This window comes from Cuculus canorus, chromosome 1 (assembly GCF_017976375.1).
Source record: "Cuculus canorus isolate bCucCan1 chromosome 1, bCucCan1.pri, whole genome shotgun sequence".
Classification (NCBI taxonomy): domain Eukaryota; kingdom Metazoa; phylum Chordata; class Aves; order Cuculiformes; family Cuculidae; genus Cuculus; species Cuculus canorus.
In genome coordinates, this window is record NC_071401.1 from 129,066,392 (window position 1) to 129,085,478 (window position 19,087).

General features: G+C 43.4%; 1 protein-coding gene across 1 annotated transcript; it reads right to left on the reverse strand.

The window, feature by feature from the left end:
• Nucleotides 1-327: 327 nt before the first annotated feature.
• GPR19 (G protein-coupled receptor 19) lies at nucleotides 328-11,193 on the reverse strand. Its single transcript, XM_009569230.2, has 2 exons — nucleotides 10,919-11,193; nucleotides 328-2,642 (listed from the first exon to the last, which is right to left on the reverse strand). Exon 2 carries the CDS (start codon nucleotides 2,620-2,622, stop codon nucleotides 1,378-1,380), a length of 1,245 nt encoding a protein of 414 aa, XP_009567525.1. The 5' UTR covers nucleotides 2,623-2,642; nucleotides 10,919-11,193; the 3' UTR covers nucleotides 328-1,377.
• Between the last annotated feature and the right edge of the window lie 7,894 nt (nucleotides 11,194-19,087).

Below are 19,087 nucleotides of genomic sequence, written 5' to 3' on the forward strand. Positions count from 1 at the left end.
AGGCTTCCTGTGTGCCAGCCTTCAGCAGAGACCATATGTTTGTGTTGAGACCTGGAGTATTTGATGTTGTGTCTCCCATAGCGGTGGTTTCCACCCTGTGGGTAAAACAGAAGATGCACCAAACTCCAGTGCAAGTCATAGTATCAGGTTCTTTCTTCCTTAGAAAAATCCAGTCATTCAGCACACTGCTCACAGGGTGCAAAAGTAAGTGCAATAAAAGGGATTTCTAACTACCCTGAGCACAGGATTGCTCTGGCTGAACAGCAATGGCTTGTTGTATTCTTTTAAAAAGTAAAAGTTCTCTGATTAACCAATGTGATTCCTGCATGCCTGAGTAATTTTTCTTTTTAATGGAGCAGAACTGATTACGTTTTCTGCTATAGGATCTGTATTCAACACTACTGTTCCTAGGTGGAACTGAGATCAGAGTCATGCCTTGATTTATTACTAAGGATCTCAGTGTCTATGGCCCACACCGTCTTTTTCTTTATGGGCAAGTCTGGTTTTGATAGCAGAGACTTAAACTTTTGCATGATGAGTAATGCTTCTAACAGCATTACAAGTGTGAAAAGATCAGCGTAAGCAGGGCTCTATATGGGTCTGAAATGAAAGTCACTAGAAATTCTGTATCTTCGTACATGAGGTACTGCCAATTCCATGTCCCCATTTCCTGACATGGAAAGGTGTTCTAAGAAAGCCAACCTTCACTTTACTCACAGTGCAGCAGCCTGGGCTGGACCTTCTATGGCTGCGGCTCACGGAAGCACACTGATCCAGCAGAGAAAATGAGGGGAATTCACCAATGGGACTGCTAGCGCTGACCTCATTTGGGGAATAAATAGTTACATGTTTTCTGATGTCGTGCTAATGTAATTCTAGGCAATACTACAGAAGTTAAGAAAATAGATCCATATTCCACACACAGACTCAATCCCGTTCTTATTAATGGAGCTGACAAGTGTATTACAAAAAAAAAAAAACCAACCCAACAAAGGCTGTCCGTGGCAGGAAGTACAGATGGCTTTGGGAGATTTTATGCATGTATACACCATGGCCAATGGACATAGATTCAGCAAAACATTGGTTTATCTTTCCTTTTTTTCCTCTACACACAGAGAGCAAAAGAGCTTTTCTGGTTATTTTTTAGAAAGTACCAGGCTTGCTTTAGCGAGAGTAGTAGAAGGTACTACAAAAGCACAATGTAACTGAAATAAAATACACCAGATATATGAAAATCAAGACATTTAATAAAATAAACCATTTTTTTCTCTTATTCCATAAAAGTAGTGTTAAAAATACGTAAATACAAATTGGTTCAAAACTGAAAGAAAGCTCCTTGTTCTGGGGCAACAGTAATTTTTCAAGCAATGAAGCCAACTAGACAAATGTATTTGGAGGATTGGACTGAATAGGCCAAGCAAGCTTTTTTTCCTTTGCCTCCCTGTTAAAAGCATCATAGATGGAGTCTTTGGTGACAGTTTTGACTGGGGCTGGGATTTCCGCGATGCCAACATAATTTTTTTTGGCTATCCTGGAACTGGTGGTGATGGTGTATGCATTGCTTCTGTAGCATTTCATGGCAGACATGCAAAAAGTTTCTTTCATCCCTCTTCTGAAGTTTGCATTATAGAGGGAGTAGAGGCTTGGCTTAGTAGCTGAAGCACTGAAAGAGATGCACGTAATGATCAGGAAAACCAAGGAGCTCTTTCTGTAGTCTGCTTCCTGTGGGTGCCACAGCTGTACCACGTAAAAAGGGAGCCAGGCCAGGAGAAAGAGAGAGTTTAACATTAAGAACATCTTGATGGTTTTCACTTTTGTCCTTGGGACGATATTCATTGTCCTCCTGACAGTCCTGCCGTCAGTGCCTATTCTCCAAATGTACCTGATGACCTTCTGGTAGAAGAGGATAATGAAGATGCATGGGATCAAAAACACCCACAGGAGGTGGACAATACCGTAGGTGGCTCCTTCCCAAGAATCAGGGAGGAAAAAGTTGCAGTGGTTGTTGCTGTTGGAGCCATAGAAAAAAAGAGCTGGTGATGCAAATACAGTGCCAACTAGCCAAGAGGCCAGAATCATGTTCTTGGCTTTCTCCCTTGACACTTTGAAGCTCAAGGGGTAGACAATAGTGTAAAATCTATCCACGGCTATTGAGAGGAGCACATATATCTGGACACCAGGGGTGAGGTGCTGCATGTAGCGTATCAGCTTGCACATTACGCTCCCCAGTGTCCACCTGCCATAGGTAAACTGGAGCAGCAGGAAGGGTGCACTTGCAACACTGATGAGAAGGTCTGCGCAAGCCATGGACACAACAAAATAGTTGGTGGTGGATTGTGTCTTTCTGCTTCTCTGAATCACTACGCAGACGAGGGAGTTTCCAAAGATGGAAACCAGCCACAACGCTCCCCAAACCATGCTGGTTGCTGCAATTTCCCCCGGCCTCAGATGATACTGCAAGAGAGTGTGGTTCCTGCTTGAGCCAGGTCCTGTGGATGACTCTGTCTTCTCGTAGCCAGCAGGAGGGCTGGAGATTTCTGGGTAGCTCTTGTTCTGCAGCAGGAGCAATAAGGTAGGGAGAACCAAAGGACTGCTGCTGTTATCCATGCTCTGGGCAAACATGGCCACGTCTTTTACTCAGGCTGCATAAAGAGAGAAGTGAGAAGGTTCTATTTAACAAGTGTGTGTGAAGAACCTACCTTAACTAATGGAAGATAATTCTAAGTACTCTGCATCCTAGTGACAGTAATATATTTCAGAGAAGCAGTCTATATGTGAGGTTAACTGGTAGAGCAGAGGCATTTCAGGCTCTTTCAGATTTCTGTTAACAGAACACAGAACCTCTGCCCACAGCTGTGTCCTGGGGAAGCCCTCACTCAGCTATGGGAAGGGATGAGGTCGCCTTGTTTTGGCCTTGGGACATGGCAAATTTGGGAGCTCAAGAACCCTCTGTTGACGTGACCTGCTGCTGCTGAGTTAATGTCTATGGCCCAGCCTATGTTTTTCCTCTGTGGGCAAGTTCCTTTTCAACAGCAGAAACCTACACTTCAGCATGAAGAGTAAAGCTCAGCATGTGCAGGACTCTGTGTGGGTCTAGGTTAGAAGTTACTAGAGACTCTCTATCTTGGTACATGAGGTAGCTCCAATTCCTGTGTTCCCATTTGCTGCATCATTTATTGAAACATGCTTTAATTGTTAGTGAACTGTTCAACCTGCATGTTTCAGATGCATAGGAAAATAATGATAAGTTCTTTAGTCTCCCTCTGACTTTCAGGTCTATAAGACAGTATTCAAAACAGAGAAAGTAGAAATTACAAACAGCAAATGTGTGTGGACTAATTATGTTTTCATTCAACAAAAATTCTTTTATTTGGTTTTCCTTTTTAACCTATATATCACTGATCTGAGTGAAAGGATATTTTCTAGTAGGTGTGAGTCCGCATGGATTCAGCAGCATCAAAAATCTCACTTTTTATTTTGAACATTTTAGAGTGGCAATCCTTTTAATACTGATTTAAGGACTTCCTGTATTGCTGTTTAAAATCCTAATCTTGTACATTTGCTGGGAGGAAAGAAAGGATGTGAAATGACTTGTAATTGTCAAAGATATATTCCCTATGCTACATTTTCTGTTTTATAGACCTTAATTTGCAGTTTCAAGGCCTACAGTCAATTTTTAGAGATATCCCTTTGGGTTGGTAGAGAAGGAAACATGCTCTTGCTAACACTTCAATACAGATCTTCTACTTAAAGTTGAAGCATGTGAGCCACAAGAACTTCATAAAATCACTGCCACGTCTACTTTGCTGTTGCATGATGCCCTCATGGCATAGTTGCTATGTGTCTGCATGTTTACCATCCTGTCTAGAAACATAGTGTCCATTGCACCTTGAAGAGTAAAACCTAAACAACTGGGGCTATTTGGCCTGGAGAAAAGGAGGCTGAGGGGAGCTTTATCACTGTCTACAACCTCCTGAAAAGAGGTTGTACAGAAATGGGTGTTGGTCTCTTCTCCCAGGTGATAGGACGAGAGGAAATGGCCTCAAGTGGTGTGAGGGGAGGTTCAGATTGGACATCATGAAAAATTTCTTCACCAAAAGGGTTCTCAGGCACTGGCAGAGGCTGACCAGGCAGGTGGTTGAGTCCCCATTCCTGAAGGTGTTTAAAAGATGGATAGAGAGGTGCTCAGGGATCTGGTTTAGTAGTGGACAGGTACAGCTGGTCTCAATGATCTCAAAGGTCTTTTCCAACCAAGTAATTCTATGATTCTAATAAGATATGCAAAGGAATGCAATAAATATTATTTTTAATATTTAATTTAAAGAATAATTTTTTTTCTGGGTTTTTTTAGGATTAAAAAGGTACCTAAAGGCACATTACTTAACCTGGCACTATTCGATGTATGTTATCTCTCTGCATCATAACTGTAAAACACGAGGCAAGCTTCAGCCCAGCAAATTATTTCAAAAGCATTAAGCTGATCATTTACTCCATTTACTCTCTGAAGAATACCTTGGGAATAGCTGCCAGACTGGAAGAGGATTGCTTTATCTAACTGAGTTTAATCAACATTAGAAGTGGGAGTAGATTGAATCATAATGAGGAGGCTTCTGTCTGGGTGCAAGATGCTAGAAGGTGATGTTCATCTCTGCATAAATTCAAATTAACTACCCTGTGCATGCATCACCTCAGTATAAAAACAGAAGAGCACAGAGTCTTTTAACCTCTATCTGTTTCTTGCTACGCAGAGATGACTGTGTGCATATTGCGGCCATTTAGTACTTCCGCTTCTGGTGGAGGAATGCGGATAGACATTTTAAGCACACAGATTCCCTGCCCTGTTCTAGAGTTCACAAAAACGCTCAGCTATTTGTCCTGTTCCTCTTATGAAGGCTTTTCTAGTCTCTGGGCAGCTCTTCTGAGCAAAGTCTGAAAATTTCTTGAGGTGAAGTGTATTCTTCCTTACTCTCTGCATTACAATACATGGGATAGAATACATCTGTCCCTCTTTTATAAGAATAAAATGTTTTGGATGGAGTAAAGCTTTCATGACCCATATCCCTATCTCATGCACTGCTGCCTGCTCCCTGGCTCTGCCCAGCTGGTGGAGATTCCTGTTCTGCAGCACGGGTAGCTAAAGATGACATGACTAGAAGTGTGGATAGGCTGTTTCATGGATGAACCTTTCAGTGCTGGTCTGGTCTCAGCTCCACTTACGGTAAAAGCTTCTGAACTGATGATGTAAGTTGATATATGTTATTGCATCTTATATCAGCCTCTGAGAGACTAGCTTGTATTGCAGGGTTGAGATCATGGGAGCAGAAAATATGGACGGAATAAAATAAAGGAAGGACATGTTCTTAGTTTCCAGCACATCTAAAGAATGTATGCTATGCTTGGCTATTGCATGAGCATGAATCTAACAAGATTTTTCTGCCATGTGCATGAGGAAAGTAAAGGCAACTAGAGAATCACTTTGCCATCAACCTTCATTGACTCTTCTTGTTCTTTCCTGATTATTTTAACAAGGTATTACATCTACTTGCTGGAATTGGGGCCAATTTATATTATTTTACTGGTTGCTTAAGGAAGAATTCTTTTCCAGCTGTATCCCTTTAACAGAGTTTAGGAAGTGATGAGCCATGCAGCAACTACCTAGGCCAAGAACAGGGTCCACCTACTGCTTCTAGATCCACCAGTTCCTGTGAAGCAACTACTCTGACTGCGGACTTGTAGCACTGGGTCTAAGACCTGGCCAGGGTAAATTCACGGGGCATGAATTTGATGAGCAGTTAGGGTTCAAAAATGTGCATAAGTCCCAAGTTACTGCATATTGTCTGAGTCTTCTTAAGAGAAGCTCATTGTGGTGTTAAAGGTTCTGGGAGTAATGGCATTTTTCCTGTGTTTGAATTCAATGATTTTTTTCTCATGTATTTATGGTGAGTAAAGACTGACACGTAGGCAGTTATTGTAGCTCTACTGACCTAAGGAGGTTGCTAAGACACAGTAATTTATTCATGCACCTAAGTCCTAAAAGCACGTTTATTCTCCGTTGGCAGTGGAAATGAATCTTTACAGTACCTGCTTATACCCAACATCATGCTCTGTTTCAAAGACAGGCAGTGGTAAAACATGAGCCAGATTTGTGCTCACTGCTACCCAGACAGTCACCCTCATCTCACTGGCATCTGCAGAGTGAGGGAACAGGTGTAACTCTCTTCAATCAGGGCTTTGCTGAAGCACATGTAGAGCTTGAAGTTCTCAGATTTGTAGAGAGAATGACCTTTCTGGAGAGATAGGCAGGGTCATCTACAGTGACCGGGTCATCCGTATGGTCCAGAGAAGACACAGCTTTCCTTCCACAGACCTGGGCCGTGCCAAAAGAATCGTTGGGCTTGCCATGAGCTGTTGACAGTCTGATTATTCCATCTGACTCCTCTCCTACTGCTGATGGTCTGGCTAATCACTGGCGAAACAAACAGCACAGCACTCTGTCTACTACCTAATAAGCATAATGAGTGCAACACAGTTTACAAACAGGTACACAGTGGATTTGAGTCTCCTATTGTAGATGTGTCACTTTTTCAGTCTTTAATAGCAGAGAAAGTTGTCCCCTCTGTGTACAAACCCAGGAGTTAGAGGAGCAGAATGAGGCTACCATGATCCAAGAGGACGTAGTTAGAGACTTGCTTGCTCAGCTAGACACACACAAGTCTATGGGGCCGGATGGGATCCACCCAAAAGTATTGAAGGAGCTGGCGGATGTGCTTTCCAAACCCCTTTCCATCATCTTCCAGCAGTCCTGGCTGACTGGGGAAGTTCCACTGGACTGGAGGCTGGCTGATGTTGTCCCCATCTACAAGAAGGGTTGCAGGGAGGATCCAGGGAACTACAGGCCTGTCAGTCTGACCTCAGTGCCAGGGAAAGTCATGGAATGGGTGATCTTGAGTGCTATCATGAAGCATATGCAAGAGAATCGGGTGATCAGGCCCAGTCAACACGGGTTCATGAAAGGCAGGTTTTGCCAAACTAACCTGATCACCTTCTATGACGAAGTGACTCCACTACTGGATGAGGGAAAGGCTGTGGGTGTGGTCCTCTTGGACTTCAGTAAAGCCTTTGACACAGTTTCTCACAGCATTCTGCTTCAGAAACTGTCAGCCTCTGGCCTGGACAGGCACACACTCTCCTGGGTTGAAAACTGGTTGGATGGCCGGGCCCAGAGAGTGGTGATAAATGGAGTTAACTCCAGCTGGAGGCCAGTTACAAGTGGGGTTCCTCAGGGCTCAGTACTGGGTCCAGCCCTGTTCAATGTCTTTATCAATGACCTGGATGAAGGCATTGAGTGCACCCTTAGCAAGTTTGCGGATGACACTAAGCTGGGTGGAAGCATGGATCTGATGGAGGGTAGGGAGATTCTGCAAAGGGATCTGAACAGGCTGGCTGGATGGGCTGAGACCAATGGCATGAGGTTTAACAAGGCCAAATGCCAGGTCCTGCACTTGGGGCACAACAACCCTATGCAGTGCTACAGGCTAGGAGAAGTCTGGCTAAAGGAGAAGGACCTGGGGGTGTTGATTGACAGCCGACTGAACACGAGCCAGCAGTGTGCCCAGGTGGCCAAGAAGGCCAACGGCATATTGGCTTGTATCAGAAATGGTGTGACCAGCAGGTCCAGGGAGGTTATACTCCCTCTGTACTTGGCACTGGTGAGACCGCACCTTGAGCACTGTGTTCAGTTCTGGGCCCCTCACCACAAGAAGGATGTTGAGGCTCTGGAGCGTGTCCAGAGAAGAGCAATGAAGCTGGTGAGGGGACTGGAGAATAAGTCTTACGAGGAGCAGCTGAGAGAGCTGGGGTTGTTTAGCCTGGAGAAGAGGAGGCTGAGGGGAGACCTTATTGCGCTCTACAACTACCTGAAAGGAGGTTGTAGAGAGGGGGGAGCTGGCCTCTTCTCCCAAGTGACAGCGGACAGGACAAGAGGGAATGGCCTCATGCTCCGCCAGGGGAGGTTCAGGCTGGACATGAGGAAAAAATTTTTCACGGAAAGGGTCATTGGGCCCTGGAACAGGCTGCCCAGGGAGGTGGTTGAGTCACCTTCCCTGGAGGTGTTTAAGGGATGGGTGGATGAGGTGCTGAAGGGCATGGTTTAGGGAGTGTTAGGAATGGTTGAACTTGATGATCCAGTGGGTCCTTTCCAACCTGGTGATTCTATGATTCCCCAAAGACTCCCCTAACTCCCTCAGAGTTTTAAATGTATCAGAGCTTTATTTTATCCTCCTACTACTGTGACTAGTAGAAAAACTCTAGATTAGCACTGATCTAAGAAAGATGGCAGAACTCAGACCTATGCACACTGTGACTGTGGGGGCATGAAAAAGTGGGAGCAAGGAGAAGAGGGACCGACCTAATTTCCAGCTCTGCTGTCAAAATACATTACACCTACCAGAGTTGTCCAAGAAGACTGAGGAGAAGGTGGAAATATACTTTTACAGGCTATTTAGCTTCCTTAGGGGATTGAGTCTGTCCTTGGACATGGCTAGGCTGTACTGATTCACAGCTTAAAAAATAGGTGCTTTCTCCCACGCACTTACATTAATTTTTGGCAACACCAGGCATTGCTCACAACACAGCACACTCTTCTGCTTGACATGAGGAACACAGTGCTTTCCAGGGCTGGTTTGTCATGGTGGGTGTTGACAGCTAAGTGTGGTGAATCTCATGCTTGGCTGATTTCTCTTCCCATCGCTTGGAAATTCTCACCCTCTCCCTGCCGAGTGTCCTCTCCCCTATGGGGAAAACGTGCCAGCAGCTTCAGTGAGAACTCTGGCAGCCTAGCTCACCTTCTCAGTAGCAGTGAGCACAAATTCTCCTACGAGAATCTTAGAGGCTTTTTGTTGCTTCTGTATGAAAAGATCATATAGAAATGAATTATTCGTATCAAATCTTGTAAAAGCTACTTTCTCAGCCCACAAGAAGTTAATATGGCAACAGGATTTTTGTACTGGTACAAACATTTGTGCTGGGATGTGAGAGTGCCCTTTTTTAATAATGTGGGTCTGGTTCTCACATGACACAGGTCACCTGTGACAGAGAGTGGGATCGCACTGGTGGCTAATAATCATGCCAAGGATAGAGTTGCCAGAGATCGCTAGGTGCTTCCATGAGGACTTATCTGATAGGAATAAGGGGAGGAGACATGGATGAACAGTAGAATAACATTCCCATGAGCCTCCATCAGAGGATACAGTCATTAGTGAGACCATTTCATAGTCTTCCTATACTAACTTCTCTGGAGAAACTGGGAGGGCTGAAGGCCATGTAAAACCCATAGTTAAGTTGGAAGTGCCTGATGTACAGATGATTTTTGGAAGGAATGTCTCAGCTGAGCTAGGCTCAGGTTGGACAAAAGTAGGCTAGAAGAAGCCACTGAGGCAAGATGCTGGTCTGCTGATAACCCATTAACTGGAGCCGTCTTTTTGGGCAGGGTGCTGGCTGCAAGAACTGTTTTGATTGCCAAAAAGAGGGGAAATATAGGGAATGATGGAAGCTGCTGAAATGGAGGAATCCCAAACACTCAAGTGCTGTGTCATGTTTTGGTGGTGGGAGAACTGTGTGGTGGGGAGAGGGAGCAGACTCTACTTGTGGATGTTAGGGGTTTAGTCTGCATTGTCTGATTCAAATTGCTCTCTAAATTGTTGAACACTTGAAGGAGGGTGTCTGGTGGAGCTGCAAAGGAAAATGCAGATGGACATCACATGGTGTGACCTATATGGGAAAACTGCACTGCACAGCTTTGCAAACAGCAGCTTCACAGAACTGCGGGGGAGTAAGTCTGCAAGCTCTTACTTTAAGCTGAGGAGCAGAACTCCCCAAATGTATCTAAGGTACAGACATTCCTCCCCTTACTGACTCATCTGAGATCAGGATGTTTAAAATAAACTCATAAATCAAGCTTCCAAAAATCTGTATTTAGACACCAAAATAAACATTAGCTTTTAAGGATGCCACTGGGTTGGCATCCATTTTTTTCTGCAGACCAAGCCACTTCTTTAAGTGATTAACAATGGCTTTAATAACAAATCTTCAAGAACTACATTTGAAAATCTTTGCCAGAAAATTGGCTATGAATCCTGCCTCATGTACACAAATGGCCTTGTGAAAACAGAAGGCAGTTTTACTTCTCCATTACTCTGTGGTGCAAACACACTGTTTGACATGCTGGAAACTAGCTGGATAAATGAAAAATATTACTATGCATTCTTAGAGTATATGTGTCCAAACTAGCAAAACCAGAATAGCCTTCTTGCCTCTACTGGCAAAGATTACGATGCCTGTGGTGTTTCCCCAAGTAGCTTCATCCAGGCACCTACACAGAAAAAGGGAGACAATGCTTTCTGGAAGGATGATTTCAAATCAATGACTGACAAATACAAAAGCAGATGTTTTAGTGGGGAAGGAAGGAACTGTTTGAATATATTTAGAGCGGGACCCTTCCCTCCCGCTTCGATGGGCAGATTGGTTTGCTCCATCTCGGTAAAAGTAATTTTATACTTTCATTGAACTGGTCATGTCAGGGCATTGCTTTAAGACAAATAAGTGGCATAATTTAAAAATAATGTATATAGGTAGACAGAATGTAGATTTGTGCAGAAAACATATAGAATAGAATACAGCTATTCTGCAGTAATTCTACACATCTTTCTGCTTTCAGCAGAATCAGCTTAAAATTCAAGCCCCACAGAGCGTTGGCTCCTGAGGAATGAGCCTTCTTTGCTTAAATCCAAGGATTTTAAATGCAGATAAGTAAATACACAGAAAATAATTTACAGCAAAAGATGATGTTGCTTGTCTCTGCAAAGAGAACTACCCCTTTAGCCGCATTTGTGTTCAGCACAGGACCTATCCATCCACATACCTGCTCCAGAGCATAATCCCAGAGGCGCCGATCTCATCCTTTCCCTGTAATTCCAAGTGAAGGCACCTCTGTGGAGGTGCCAATCATACTGGAAACCACGGAGTATATTCACATCTGTAGCTTTGTAAATCTAGTTTGAGCGTGAGGGATAGGGTTATTCTACCCCTCTTCTTTGACGGAATAAAAAATGACGCTACGCAGGGCCGCCCGCTCCCACCAGTTTCTTTCTGTGTCATGTGGGATGCGGATCACGTGGCTGTCCCTCCCTAGGACCCCACCGCCCCGGACCCTCCTCTCCCCGCCTCTTCCTCTCCTCTCCGCTTCCCGCGGGACGCGCGCCCCGTCGGGGCCCGTCAGCACCACGGACAGCGGGGGCCGCCCGCTCTCCGCAGCCCCGCCGGGACGGACACGGCCCCCGCGCTCTCCGCTGGCCGCGGTGGGGCTCCCCCTTTCTCCGGTCCCAGGGGGGCAGCGGAGGGCAGCCCCGGGGGCAGGGCTGCCCCTCGGCCCGCTGCGGGGTTTGGCTGCCGGCGATGACGTCCTGGTTGCTATGGCGAAGGGAGGCTGCTGGAGAGGATGCTTTTCTTCCACGCCGGTCGCCATAGGACCCTGCCAATTGAAAGAAACGGAGCTAATGAATAAGGAGAAGAGGATGGAGAGAATATTTAATTAGCTCCCTAAGGGAATTTTTGTTCTTTTTATTCCCCCCCCCCCCCAATTCCCATGTAGATACTGAAACTCATTAAGAAAAAAAAAAAAGAGACATCAGTCTGGTTTCTCCAGTCTCTTTTCTACTTTTTGAGGAATGGCACTGACAGCATTTCTTCATGTTCTGTGTCACATACACTTCATTAAGAAAGACAGAGTAATAACAACCCTCTCCAAATCTCAGGGAGCAGTCCCTTACAAACGTTTGCCCTGTAGAAATACGACGGTTTCATAATTTATATCACACTGTAAGGGAGGAATGTATCATTTTAGTCCTGACAAACTTTTCTGCCTGCAACCTAACCAAGAAAATTGTTTGGTACATGGATTTCTGCTATTTCAGGATTTCTCATTAGATTCACAGGCAAGCTGAACCAACAAAGGCTGATTGAAAGGCTGGATATTGCCCTTTGTTTTCCCTCATTATTCAGTGGAGAACTCAAGTATAGTTTTCTGATTTTTTTATTAGATTTTTTTAAATCAGTGGAAGAAAAATGCAATTGCTTATTGAAAGCTGTTTACAAGGAAGAACATGGAAATAAACTGGGTTTCTTTCAGAGTACTTACTGCAGTTAGTTTAATTTCTTATATATTCTATATATTCCAGTACCTGAAGGGGGCCTACAGGAAAGCTGGGGAGGGATACAAGTCTTTACAAAGACTTGTAGTGATAGGACCAGGGGCAAAGGCTTTAAACTGGAGAGGGACAGATTTAAACTAGATATAAGGAAGAATTTCTTCACTGCGAGAGTGGTGAGGCATTGGAACATGTTGCGCAGGGAAGTTGTGGGTACTCCATCCCTGGAGGTGTTCAAGGCCAGATTGGATGGGGCCTTGGGCAGCCTGATCCAGTGGGATGTGTCCCTGCCCATAGCAGGGGTTTGAAACTAAATGATCTTTAAGGTCCCTTCCAACCCAAACTGTTCTATGATTCTATGATTCTATTTTTAAGCTACATTGCACACAGTGGAGCAGGTGTCCCAAGAATCAGGTCAGAAATATGGAATATGTTCTATACAAAGAATGGTTCAAATAGACTTGGATTGTTTTGTGTAATTTTAAATGGGAAAGGTGTGCGCAAATTTGACAGAGTGAATAACATGAAGAGTGTCAAAATGGATTGTCCTTTCATCTTTCAATAGAATAGCTTGGAGGGGAGGATCAGCTGAAGGAACCTGGTTCAGAACACGCAGAATGGGTTGTTTCCTTGGTGTGGGTGTAGCTCCATGGGGCTTCTTGTCACAGGACATTGTGGGTGCAGAATTTCGTGTGAATTTGAGGGGGCGTTGAACAAATGTTTAGAAAAGTGCTAAATAGATCTAAAGTGTCCTAAACCAATAAGCCGTATCACTTTCAGAAAATCGTCTGAGATCAGAACATTTGGATGTTGGGATAGCTCTCAGAGAAGTTATTGTACTGAAGTTCAGTGAAAGATATCTTTATAATGAAGCCAATAATTTTATAAGGTACAGGATGGGAGTGTGACTTTCCAAATACATCTCCAATATATCCTTACCCAGTTAGAGAACAGCAATAGTAATGGCAGCTTGACCATACACCAGCTTAATTTCCAGAGATTTCAAACTCTGTATTTCAAACTTGACTGATTTTTCCCAGTAGAGTTCTATTTTTCTACTGTTTTCCTCCCTGTGATTGTCGGCGTCAGAGAAAGATCATCTCATTTTTCACCTTCTTTCAAATTTGGTGTCACTCACAGTAAGAAGGGGGAAGGAAGGTTATCTGACACCTGTGTCGATGAAGTTGCACAGAGACATGGAAACTACTGGACTGACTCACACCATTATATTCCTCTGGTTTAGGGATGCAGCCTTTGGCAGTGGTAAATGCACAATGTTTTGGAAGAAGATATAAAAATCTGACAGTTGTTAAGGTCGTTCACTTTCTCTTTCTTGCCACGTAGACGTAAAGATTAAAGCTTGACATATGTAGTGATATTCACATTGTCTACTCTAGTGGCTGCTGAATTAATCAAACCTTTATAAAATCCAGGTAGATAATTTCAGTATTGATAAACTGGAAGAGGGGGTAAGGGTGCACACCTCATTCAGCATTCCTAGAGAGGCTGAGACATCATTTATTATTTGAAAACTTCTTTCTCTGTCAAGATCCAAGTGTTTTCTCAAATTTGTCCTGAGTGCCCCAGGTTATCCCAAATCAGATGACAGTGGCTGCCAGAGCCACAGCTGCTCTTGATTATTTTGGAACCGTTTTCGCAGGGCAAAGTGATTTTTGCTTGGTGTTGATCTGGTTTGAATTTTGCATTTGTGTGAACAAAGCTGGAAGTAAATGTTGGATTCATTTTTTGACCCTTGTCACATTCCTGGTATTAAAGAATATTTTATTCCTGTCAATGAATTCAGTGTCAAACTCGGATGTCAGGTCCCCCAACTGACACCTGACTGAGGACAGAAAGGCAGTCTGTGCACTCAGTGCTAGAAAGTTTCCTGGTGGTGGAAGCAGCAAAATAAATCATACAAAGATCTATGAGGTAATAGGTGCAAATCAAAACACATGGCATGTTGGCCTTTCTGTATATTGGGACCATTATGCCTGAGGTACTTCAAGTGTTGCATATGGTGTCTGTGTTTGTAGGGTCAGACAGTGGAAAAGCAGTCTGTGATTTATGAGCTCTGATCCATCCTGAGGCTTTCTATTTCATTCGTCGGGACCAAGCTCTGGAGCTCAGTAGAGAAGGGTTACTAGCCTTGGAGGGAAGCTGAGATTGCACAAGAAAAATGTCAGTGTTAAATCGCTGTCTTGGTTGATGCCTCAGATGTGCCATCTGGGATACATCATTTAACCTCTCTGGGCCAAATTCTGCTCCTAAGCCCTGGAGCTAACTCAGAGTAACTCCACTGAAGCCATATGGCAAACCCCAACCTGTTACTAGATAACACGTCCCCCCTGGCTGTCATAGGGCTGAACATGGCTCAGGAATTTGAGAACTCAATCCAGTGCATGAAGGACTCCATATTCTCTAAGAGTGCTGCATTTCGATCTGGTTTTGTTTGAGGACTGGACTGGTGACTTGGTCTACCTCAGACAGGATCCCTCAGGATTTCCAGGTCTAGAGTGAATTGTACCCTTACAGGGTAGCCCATTAAGGATTGGGTTTTGTTTGGTTTTTGTCTGTTGTTTACACCTGCTTAAATCCCAACAGTGGTTCAGAGAGTAAGTGAGGAATGTCCCACAGCTGAGCTAAAGCCATAGCTCTGCTTAGCTGTATTTAGACCCTTGTAAGGTCTTAGCACAGACCCATAAAGAAAAAGTGAAATTCTGGCATAACAAGCTCTCGGGACAACTTATCTCTGCTTGGTGTGGGAAACAGTAAGTTATCTGAAGGAAACATGACTCACTCTTATTTGTGTTCAGAAAAGTGGGAGGCTGTCTAGGTTTCTATTTAATCAAAGTTTAATAGGAACTAATTTTCTTTGTCTCCTCCCCAAACTTTGCATGCAAAGCAGCACTCACTGGCCCTTGAAATTAATAAACTGTATTATGCATTCTAATAGCTGACATTTCATGTTACCTACAAGCACAGAGTGCATCTAGGATGACTCAGATTTCTGTGTCTGTCGCTGCCACAACTCCTACATTCTTAAATTCTTATATGTGAAATGGAGGGAAGACTGATGCAGAAGCAGCAGCAAGGTGTGTACCTGCCTTAAAGAGGAGTTCATTTCCCTGGAGACATTGATGTTGTGCCTCTTACTCAGAGGCAGTTTCCAATCACACAGTGGTGTCAAAGTCAGTTCAGCAGGATCAGGACAGAAAGGATTTCTTACAATGCCAGTTAGTGAATCCTAAACAGGGGGCAGTGCTTTAAAGGATACTATGGCAAACACTGGGAGCATACATGATCCAGTGCCAAGGAAAATGGAATCACAATTTATTATTTTAATCTGATACACACTTCTGAATTTGAGTATGTTGGGTTTTATTCCCCTAGACTAAATGGGAGATCTTTTATGGATTGTTTGGGTACCTTATTTCTTCTCAGCAGAACAAAAAAAACCAGCATTTACTTCCCTGTTGCAGTGCAGGATTTTTTTTTCTTTGAGTTAGTAGCAGAGAGGTGACAGAAATGACCTGTTAGAGATAGAGATAGAGATAGAGATAGATAGAGATAGAGATAGAGAGTCAGAGAAACACAGCTTAGTTTAGGGCCCCTGTATAGACCTGAACTGGTGATGTGACCTTGCCTTATATCAAACCAAATCAAAACAACTGCCAAATCTATGAATTGCTTAGATCTGTATACTTTCAGGTAAGAAGACTGCTTCACTGCAGGCTTCCAAGGCTCTCCTTAGAAGAATTATCCCCATTAAAATTTTAATATTCTTTTGAACGGGCAGGATTTGTTTCTTACTGTGTTAGCTCTGCTTTATGTCAACATTGCTCTTCTGGGCTGCAGAAATGTGAACTGTCTGTACACCAACACAGTAAAATGTAGTATTTTTCCTGAGAGTTGGCCCAATTTTAAAGAGATGTGGGGAGTGAAGAGGATGAGGTCTTTAGCTGCTGGGTTACATGCCTTAGTCAAACCAGGGTAGTTTCCAGCCCTGAAATATGTGCTACAAATTGACACAGCAGCACAGGGGTCTGCCCAGTTCAGTGCCGTGGGCAGCTGTCGGAGGAGTATTCTTACTACAGATCTGTCTCTTAGAACGCACAGACCCACTGTAGCTACAAAAGTAACAATCTAGCTGCATCCTGCCAATCAGTATCCCTTAATCCTCAGCATCTTTCACCCAACTAAGATTTTTACATAAAATTTTACCCAGGGAGCCAAAAATGAACAAGGCACTCCAGAAACCAAGCCTTGCAGGCAGGCAGTGAACGTCATTAGTCCCTTCAGGGTTGAAGTATCTCTTGGAAATGGGATGGCAGCTTTGCTTCCAACATAGATGTTAGTATGTTCAAGAGAGAAAGTATGTTCAAGAGAGAAATGCATAAATATATTTCTAAAATCTGATGTGCTCTATTTTATTTTTGGTGAAAAAGAAGGAAAAGGAAGTGAAGTGCTCGCTATTGGTGGAGGTCAGCATATAAAGCATCCTCCCTACTTGGCCTAGGCAAGTAAAGAAATAGGTCGTGTTACTTTTTTGAATAATCACTATTTTGGACTTCTTGAGTTTTCTCAGGGAGAAAATAGTGACTGAAAAGACTAACTGTATAAACAGTTCCATAAGCACTTTTACTTGTTCACATCTAATACACTGGCTATGTTCAGATAGCTTTCCTAAAATCCTTGCATTGCTGTAGTCAGTGGCTTGTCTCTGCTCTGGTGAATGAGGGCAAGAGACTTCCCTACACAGCTTGAAATCACATGAGGCCCTGAGGACCTTCTCATTTTAGTACTTCCTTTCTCATGCTGCCTTTTAAACATGTAAACACTTGCCTGTGTTTAATAGAGTTTGATAGAAAATTTGGTGTAGGGCTTAGGTATTCTGTATGCTCTATTTATCCTTGTTCACAACTCTCTGGTCAAGCTTCTCGCTGATGGTGATGACTGGAAAATAAAGTCCATCCATTCTTTCCAAAAGATACAATAAATTGGCTTTAGCAGGGAAAATTCAACCAAGAAGTACTACAGGCATGCTTGCTTTCAACCTGATGGCAGTCTCATTAAAATCAATAAAGATACTTCCACTGACTTCAGTAGGGAAATAATTTCCTACTCTGAAATTGCCTTCTTGAGTTACACAAAGGAAGCAAGGTCAGGCTTTATCTTCAAGTTACTTATATAAATAACTTATTACAGGGTTAATAACTGATGACTCAATTTTAGTAGAGTCCATAAGGTCAAAGGGTCGCTTACAAGAAGTGATAAAACACCCTTGACTAATGTTCCCACAGCACCCATGATAAATGCTGCCGATAGGCATATCACACTTACCCATCAGTCCTTTATGAGGTGTTCCTGAACACCAAATTGTTATAAATCTTGACCAGCAAAACAAGTAAGTTCTGTGTCAGAAAGCTGTGCACAAAGTTTGGGAACTCAAGTTGCTTTTGATGTCTGTAAAATAATTGGTTAGTGGATTGAATGTTACTTCAATTGCAAAATATATTTCTGGGAAAACATAGGAAAAAAAGAATCCTGGGAGAAAATAAACCTTGTGGCTGGAGTATAATGTCTCATTAGAAAGCTAACTTCTAACTTCTTTTCTAGAGTAGCTTTACCAGTGTGAAAAAAAAAGGGGGTGGGGAACAGATTCCAAACAAAAGTATAACGAACAACGGGCAAGCCCCAAGAACAGACACCAGGTTTAGCCACGTATTGGCTGTTGTTTCCCTTCGCCTCTTAATTTGGTCTTAAAAATAAGCATGAGCATATTATGTATTTCTATTAAAAAAATAGCCATTATCTGTCACTCACTATGGACACCAGATTTTCTTACTTGAACAGATATGATAGTTTCTTTTCCCTGCACTGTGCAATAAACAGTGAGGTTATTTGTGAAGCACTCGAGACCTTAGCCTGAATCCTGTGTCACTGGGAAGAGCCCAAATGGTGTCACTCCTTTGAAGTGTTGGCAGTAGCACTGCTGGACTTAGGCCCTTTGTCTTACCTGAGCAAAGCAGTAACTCTACATCGAATCTCAATGTCAAAGGGAGAATGGAGACCCTGCTGGTGCAGAAAGCTTGGGGTGACTGCATCAACACTGTCTCTGAGACTGCATCAAACTGGGGGGCAGAGAAGCTTTGGGAAGTGGTGATAACCACAATGGTCCCTTTGCTCATGGAGCACTTGAGGTGGATTTTGAGGGCTGGTACTTACGTCAGGTTGTAAATTCCTTTCTGGAGCATCAGTGCCCATTTCATTAATTCATCCTGTGAGGTGTTTGTGCTTTACTCCTTGAGCCTATTTTTAGAAGGCTGCTAGGAGCTGTGGCTCTTAAGAATGGTGTTAGTAGTGTCCTGGCAGCTCTTAGCTTGCCCTGGTGAAGAATGGGGAAGGATGCACCTGAGGGTGACTTCCACTTCTTGTATATCCTCAATAAATTTTCACTGTTGTGGTAGACAACATCTACCTGTGCATAAAATTGCACAAAAGAGATGTGTACTCCAAACGGACACAGAAAACAGAGGCAGTAGGTGGTTATTGTTATTTACTGTCTATAATCAGTGTGCTTTTGAGCCAGGGATGTTCAAAGGGACCTGTTCTTTGTCCCAGCCATCTTCCCAGAAGGTTGAATCATGGTGAATTTGACTGGAGTGGCTTACAAACCAGGAAAGAGATACTGCCTCTGTGCACCAGAAACCTGCCAAAGCTGCACTTATATTTTCTTAGTGACACTCCATTGTAACTTTTCACAAGACAAAAACCCACATCAGTTTTTCATGAAGATTCTTCAAAAGTTCTCCCGCTCTTAAAGATGAATTTGTCTGAGATCACATACACAACGCTTCGGAAAGAAAATCAATGCTGCCCTC